The following is an 8377-nucleotide window of genomic DNA, read 5'->3' as shown; positions in this document are numbered from 1 at the left end:
ATCGTAATTATTCGTAATTATAATAATTCATTTATCAAAAATGAACAACTTAAACTCCTCATTTAATTAAGAGATGCTATTAATAGTTTAATACTTTGATCGAAGAGGAGTAAATTAATATAATAAATGTACCGAAAGATTTAGGGCGTTAATCGAAGTATATATCTACATCTGATTATTGCGTTGATTAATATCTCGTAACGTCATGATACCGCAACAGATGTCAAAGCTCACGATAGCTAGCGATATAATCGGTGTGATGAAATCATCCACGAGATCGACCAACAGTCAAACGCGCTCGACAATCATTTACTTTAACTGATCGATCAAATCGATTTCCAACTTCGTTAACCCATCATAATGGATATATTGCGCATGCCGCAATATATGTGCATGTATAATTAGACGTAGTTTTAAATCGACATCGTTCATCGAGTGGTGGTGCGGCGTAACGATCGGGCGGACGGGCCAGCCGCTATAGGGAGCATACTTTCGTTTTGGTTCCAGAACTGTTCAATTTCCGCGGGTTGATTGAAATGAAATAATCATTATTGTTCGTACCATGATCATCTACGATACGCGGTTCCATCGCGCGCCGCAACGGCCTGGTATTTATAATGACTATTGTTTCCGAATGTATACGAATTTCCATAACTGGTAATTCGATTGTCGCGGTGTAACCACGTTTACAATTTGCGCGGGAATAACATTTCCCGGATATTCCAGCGTATTTCTGTGACTAACTGTTCGGCGAAAGAAAAAACGAGAGAAAAACGAAAAAGGGAAGAATCTCTATTGGCATGAGACAAGAGAGAAGCTTGCGATTTCCTCGAACGTGATTATATGGTAAAGGGACTTGCTTCGATCGCGCGTGTTTTCACCTTGATAATCGTATCGATAACAATCGGCGAACACGCCGCTCCATCTGAAACGTAATTGCATCACCGATAACGCACAGCCGCCCCCGCGCTTTAATATTTGCTTTCCGGCGAGCGGGACGATAACCCGAAGGGGTATCCGTGTACCTGCGCGTAATGAAGGAATTTATGACGCGAATTGCTCAATGAAAATATACTGCTATCGCCTCGCGGCGGTCAGATATGCCCTTTTGCTCTTCCTCTGTCTCTCGTGTATCGATATGGCCTTTTTTTCTTTCATTGCCGCGTTTTAATCGACATAAATTCTAATTACGTTGCCGCGCGATGCGTTTTCTCGAAATCCCTTGGATTCCATTTGTTGTCCGAGTTGTTACACGCTCTCGCAATATGTTGCTTGCGAATTAATTCGCCCTGCCTGACATTTTGGCATCGTTGCCGTCGTCATAACCGAACGTTGTTTCACATGACCGATTTATTAACGGTCGACGCATGTGTTCACGGGAAGGGAACTTTCGTTTCCAAGAATATTATTTTGCGAACGACGACTATGACGACGACGACTTGTTTGTCGACTTGGGTGTCGTTCTGACAGAATTAAGCGCCGCGCATTTACGAATATGTGGCAAATACAATAAGATGGCACCCGGACACCCGAGAATCCAGAGATGTCAGCACGATGAACGACGATCCGCCCGGTTGATCGAGGTTAATCTCTCGAGTATCAACAGCTGTCTGACATAATATAAACTTGACTTGGGAGGCAGACAGCTTCAAAGGTTTCTTCTATTATTTTAACCTTTAAGTATGTAGGTAATTTAAGGGTATGCAAGTTGGTAGATGGGATGCTCAAAATAATTCCAAGAAATTTTAATTTTATAATTATAAGTGATTGATTGATAGCAAAGGGAACTTGTAAATTCGAAGACCATTTTTTCGCCGAGAAAGATTCTAAAGTGAGTTGAAACGTTCGAACATTATTATTAAGTGAAATTAGACTTATTATTGTAAATAATTTTACACTCTGTTTACTGCGCCACATTTTCAATAATTTTATTCTATTATTTTTTCTCAGTTTCGAGAGTGTCTAAGATTATTCTATCTTTTTACTTATAATCATATTTTTTACTAGTATAAGTTAAATTTTAGTTATAAGATACATTGTAAAAATAATAAACTTTAAGATTTATAAGCTTTTCATTTTTCTTATCCTGAACAAGATCGAAAAAAACTAAATATCTAATAAAGCTCTAGGTTACCTCATTTATTTATTTAAAGACAATTTAATGACAATTTTTTTATTCTTAATTCAAAACGTCAAAAGACAATGAAAAAATGTGTATACTTTTAACCGTTTATAAGCTATTTTTTTCATCCTATCTTTATGATTGCATAATATATTTTACGTAGAATCTCCTTTTGGTTCGTTTAAATGAATCTTTCTTTTTACGTCGCCACAATTCTGCATTTCCAGTCCGCAGTTATTGTTGTGTAGGAGAATACGCGGATAAAATTTACAAGATTCTTTTGCTCCCTTTTCCTTGCTAGTTATGGACCGCGAGAATCGGGGTCTTCATTACGCGTCTCATTCTTTGTTGCAGACCGGAAACAGTTACAAATCGCCAGAGGAATCGCCGCACACGGAGCACGGCAGACTGAGGTGAGTGAAAACAAACCGCGCGCCGTCGGGCGCGCATTGCAACCGCGCAACAAAGCCGAAGAAATAACAAATGCAACTCCAGCGAGGTTATTACCGAGGGAAACAGGCACTTGGATAAAAATGCGAACTGGTCTCGGCGACGCGGACGGTAGATTTTACTATCACGATAATCAAAATGCCTTTAGAAAGAGTGATTCGTGCTTTTCAAATTACTAATTCCGTAATTTTCCCGGACACATATTTACAAAACGCCAGATGCATAGAAATTGATGATTAATCCGTAATTATCTCGAATCATAAATAGAAAAAGAGCAAGAATTAATGTATCGGATATAACAAATTTTCCGCATCGTTTCTCTAGGTTTAGTAATTAACCGCGAAATATATGGCAAGTATAGGACATTGCTAAGACTGTTTGACGTAATTCCGAATGCAAGTGAATCGCGCCAAGAGTCCGACAGCGAAAGATAAATTTCAGAGTCCTCTTTCCTCGACCGTCCAATATACGATTTGTGACGCGTATCGTTCGTAAGTTGCGCACGGAGTCAACACTAAAACTGCTGGGCGAATTCTTGCGATACTTGAGACATTGCCAGGTCGACGTCGTGCAAAATATGCTTTGCAAAAACGAAAACTAAGACATATGACGCGAGATGAGATGGTGGCCTGACGTGGCACAGATCGACTTCTAATGCGGGCCGCAGTCGCTATCGTTAATCCTGACGGTGATTACAGGATGCGATCATTCTTCCAAACGACGTTATTAAATATCAGAACGATCGCGAAACTTACGTGATTAAACGATCCATCATTTATTTAACAACGTTTAAACGGCAACCGATCGCTGGAACAGTCTGCTCTCGACGATAGTAAAATTTAATACGGAATATAAATCAGGCGACGATTTTTAAAAATCTTTTTTAAATACAATTATTAAATAACTCAAGAATAATCACAATAATATTATAAACATGAAAATATTAAATAATATGAAAATATTCAATCCCCGAAATCGAAATTTATGGTGTTCCATAAAAACGGTGGATAGAAACAGTAACACCACTTTCGCGCACGTTTTGTTAGTGTAGGTAGGAAGGATTTTACCGGACTAAGGAAATCTCATCCGCTATATCGATACCTTGTGATGGCCGGTATATTCACGTCTCGTAACTGTGATACCCATTCCTTCGGCTGTTCTAAAAATGCGGTATCCTAGTATCGTTTTGCACCACCATCCGCTGCGCCGGCTCGACATGCACGCTCTACATTCGAGTCGAAATTCATTAAATTCATCAAATTCCGAAAAGTATTCTATCACGTTAAAAATGTCCTCGTACGAATTTAATGCGTTTATATCCTCCGATTTTTTCTTGATTCTAAAAAAGCGGTGTATTTTAATTTAAATCAATTTTGTCTATATTTATATGTATATACGAAGATTTTATTCTATTAATGATAAAATAGTTTTTAAAGCAATAAAATATTTGAAAGTGTTAAGGATATTACATATTAAGAATATATTATATATATTGTATCGAGAAATTTGTTAAATGATATATAAGATATACAAATTTTTAAAGAACTGTCCACTATAAAATTTACCGCGGCCGAATTCAATTTATTTCGTACGAAGAGGAGAAGCATGGCAATTGCCGAATATTCATGCGTCTGGCATGCAATTTTTCCTTTTTTTTATTATGTACCGGTCGAAAAAGTTAGCCAGCCGAATGAACAATCAGTCGGCAAGATCTAAAATCAATTGACAGCCTGTCGCACGTGCGACGCGCTTTTTTCCATCGCCATATTATGTGATGCTAGAATTGATCCAATTCGAAATCGAGCTAACACATTAAATCTGCCTCGTTCGACTGAAATGCGCATCCATCTTGCGTTACGAGCGACGGCGCTATTTCCCCGCTCGATTGCGATACTTTTAATGGAGAATCGGAGCGTTTCGTGTCGGCGGTAATGTAACTTCGACGGAAGCCGGAGCAAACGGGAACGATTATCTTTCATTACACCTGCGATTCCCAGGTACAATGTGTTCCAATTAATTGGCTTGGATGAGGGGCGCGGAGATAACGGATAACGTGCATATCAATGATGAATATATCGCACTTTTTTATGGTTACCAGTTTCCGCCAATTGATATTAGCGTCAATTTTTTGATTAATAAAAGTATGGAATGATACTGAAAAAGAAACTAAAAAAAGCAATGTTCATCGAATGGCAATAAAAAGATAAACATATCGTTATAATTTACTTTTTGTTCTCAGATTCTATAAAATTTAAGTGATAGCGAATAAGAGAGGAAAAGAGAGATAATCGTATCTATTAATTCACTGGGAAGTAAATTATGCGGGGCATATTGATAGAATTCTGTATGACGAGTATCTCTCCATATAGGTTCAAGATAATGTCTTTCAGAATATGTGATTTATAATTTTGAATTGGATTGACATTTGACGGAGTGGCTTTTATAGATCATAGACGACGTCGTTAATGGCGCTTGTGGCCGTAAGAGCTGAAGAATCAATATTGTTCAAGTTCGTCGTATTGAGGAGGATAGTAAAACTTTTACGTTCAAATTTAAGGAGAAAGAAACCACTGTTATCAGGTATGCGATAAAATACCACAGCGGTAGTTCGCAATCGTCTATTACGTCGTCGACCAGGTGATAAATGAATGAATAGAAGAACCTTACAAGACTCTGCAATTCTTGTCTCTACCAGCTTTTTCGCACGAAAATCTCTCGTTCGTTTCTTCGTTTTTATACATAAATTCGATGCGATGGAGTTAATTGATCGATCGCTAACGTATTCTCTCTCAATATAGGGCGAGCTTTAAAATCTCCGATATTTGCGCAAGAATATTTCTCATGGAAACGAGCAACGGAATAAACGAGAAAAAATGTTTAATAACACTGTTCAATAACTAAATTTTGTCCAAAGTGCGATAGTATATTTCTGTAAGATTTTTTTCGTGTTAAATGTGTTGTTGGTAAAATTAATGTAGCAAGATTTTGAATACATTAAAGTGATTAAAATGAAATGGATAAAAAGTGGCGCTTTTGACCATTTTCAACATTTTTTTACGATGAAACAAAATATTATTTCTAAATAAAGTCTAGGATGTCTAAAAATACAATTATAAAAATACAAAAGAACTTTTAAATAAATTTTAGTTTATGATTGTATGATTTATTTTCAAGTTATGACTGGTCGAATTTTAAACTTTCTGTATATATAATTAATATATATAATTAAACAAAGTTCTCAACAAAAATTATTTTTCTTTTTCTTTATATTGTAACTATAAATATAATTGTACTATAAAGTGCCACAGTACAATATACACACCGAATATTTTTTCGCGCTGAACACAATTCCATCGTTAGAATTTGCATATCAGGATTTTTAGTAAATTGGGAAAGTAACGAAGTAAACAAAAAACATCTAATTTACTAAAATCCTTATGTGTTACACAAATTCTGAGGACGGCGTTCAATGCGAATAAATCTTTGGAATATATACCTACTATAACATTTCGAAGTTTATTAAACAATAATTATATAGAAATTTTAAGATTCAAACAGCCAATTTGATAAAAATAAATTATATGATCATGAAATAAAATTCATTTAAAAGTTCTTGAGTTTTATGAGCGGTAGACTTTATTTAGCAACAAAGTTTTATTTTACTATAAAAAAATGTTAAAAATGGTCAAAAATGCTATTTTATTTCAATTAATTCGAAAAATCTTAGGAAAATGTACTATTGTACTTCAGAGAGAATAAAAAATGTTTCTTTGTCGAATAGTGAAATTATTTGTCGTGGAAAGATTTTTGAATCTTCATAATATCTTTATAATATAGACAATTAAAGGCAGAAATATTTGGTTTGCGAGGATATTTGGTTTCTCTCTGATTTTTGATTGCAAGTTATTATAATTTAACAATCGTGGTGTTGCTCGGTCGGGGCTGTTTAGGCATATTTACTTACCTACCCGCCGCGTTATCAAACCTCCACATTCGCGGGGGCGTGTGAATCGTCCGTAACTTTGCATCAACCGCGTTCATATCTACGCGCTTATACCTACATTCTGACGAGAGAGAGGGGAAAGGGGGGAAGCTTGAAATGTGCGAGGCGTGAAATGCCAACTAGTGCAACAACCATCCGCGAGTCACAAGGTGCGAGCGTGTCAAATTCGCGGGCCATATTGCGGTATTGCGGCCAAAGGCGTCGCACGCCGTCAGCGCTTATGTCTGTTCGTTATATATAAATCTCTCGTTTGTATTCAATCCGCTGACGCTTATTTTATGACAGCGCACACGATGCGATTTCCCGATAATCCCAGTCACTCGTACCCTCGCACGCGGCTGACGGATAATCCCTTAAGTGCTGCACAATTTTCTCACACCTTGTAAACCCTGTGTATCACGAGATTTTTATCTGTCGTATAGATATGAGAGTACAAATATGATGTGAATATCATATCACTTTCGAGCGATTTGAATTGAATTCGAATATTGAATCTCTCAGAACACGCGATTGAATATGATTGCGTGTCATCTATATTATAATTTCATAAAAGAAGATAAAAGTTATTTAAAAATTAAAAAATTGTTTTTATCTTTTATGAAATAGTAAAAATAAAATATTTTATCAGTTTTTTTCTTTTTAAAACCGGTTTTATATATATATGAAAACGGCCAAATGTTGCTCAAATTTAGCGATGCTAAAGTTAACACATCGCGAGAGAATTTGCAGATGAGAAAATACGCCTAGCGACCACTCGACTCTTTCAAAGTTATAGTCGCTCCACGCCAATGTACGTAATTGGCTGCCGACGCCACGAACTTTTAATTGGTTCGAGCCATACGTCCGTTTTGGTATCGGTCCGATGATTTTTCATCCTCATTCGGTTGGAAATCGGTGTCAAAAATAAGTGATGTGCCGCAGTGGGTAGATCCTTGCAATGAGATCAAGTTAATCAGATTTTCGCAAGAAATACGCACAGGGATGTTAGCGGGTTAATTAATGCCGCAGTGCCAATTATACGCGCGCGCACGTAATTAATAACGAAATATTAATGACAATGGGCCGCGTAATAATAACTAGAAAATTTACAAATGCCACTCGTCGAGCATTAACGGATCATCGTTGATACGACGGCCGACGGACGAGACGATAATCATTACCAGGCTTTTGTTGTAATAACGGGATTATCATCTCGTTATCAAGTGGTGTTTTTCAATTCGCGATCGATGGATGGACGGACGGAAATTAATGAGTTTGCACGCGCGCGCGCGCTCTTATCTGTGCTACTCGTTGGTTCAGGTAACCAAGGATCGGTCCTTGAATCCCTCTCCAAAGCCGAGTATCTATCTGTAGATACCTTAAATCGGTCGATCAGATTGAAAGAAAATACCATGATATTATTTTAAGCATCATTTCGCACCTTCGAGAGCTACTTTATCCTTCCTTTGAATTATCTTTTCCTCTTTTAGTATATATAAAAATACTTCCAAGAAATAACTATATTTAATAATAACTACACTAAAGTGTAGAGTCCGTTTTATTAGAAATAAAGAGATTTTACATTTTGTATTTGTTATAAATAAAAAAATCATAAATAAAAAATACGAGACGTATTCTATTTATATAACTTCAAATACCTAGTCTATTCATAAATATTTAATACAGAATATAAAATATTGAAATCATATAAATAGAATATGTGAAAAACATCTAGAATATCTTTTTAAATTTACATTTAATTTATTAAATATTTGTAATAGAAACGTTTTAGGTATTATTTGTATATATTATATATATATATA

General features: G+C 36.1%; 1 protein-coding gene across 1 annotated transcript in view; it reads left to right on the top strand.

The window, feature by feature from the left end:
- Positions 1-2425: 2425 nt before the first annotated feature.
- Positions 2426-8377, top strand: part of LOC105626585 (gamma-sarcoglycan-like) — a 66850-nt gene continuing 60898 nt past the window's right edge. The window contains exon 1 of the mRNA XM_012207879.1: positions 2426-2535. Coding sequence (XP_012063269.1) covers positions 2426-2535 — 110 coding nt within the window. The remainder of the gene's footprint in view (positions 2536-8377) is intronic.

This window comes from Atta cephalotes, assembly GCF_000143395.1.
Source record: "Atta cephalotes unplaced genomic scaffold scaffold00005, whole genome shotgun sequence".
NCBI lineage: Eukaryota > Metazoa > Arthropoda > Insecta > Hymenoptera > Formicidae > Atta > Atta cephalotes.
This window is presented reverse-complemented; position numbering and strand designations above follow the sequence as displayed.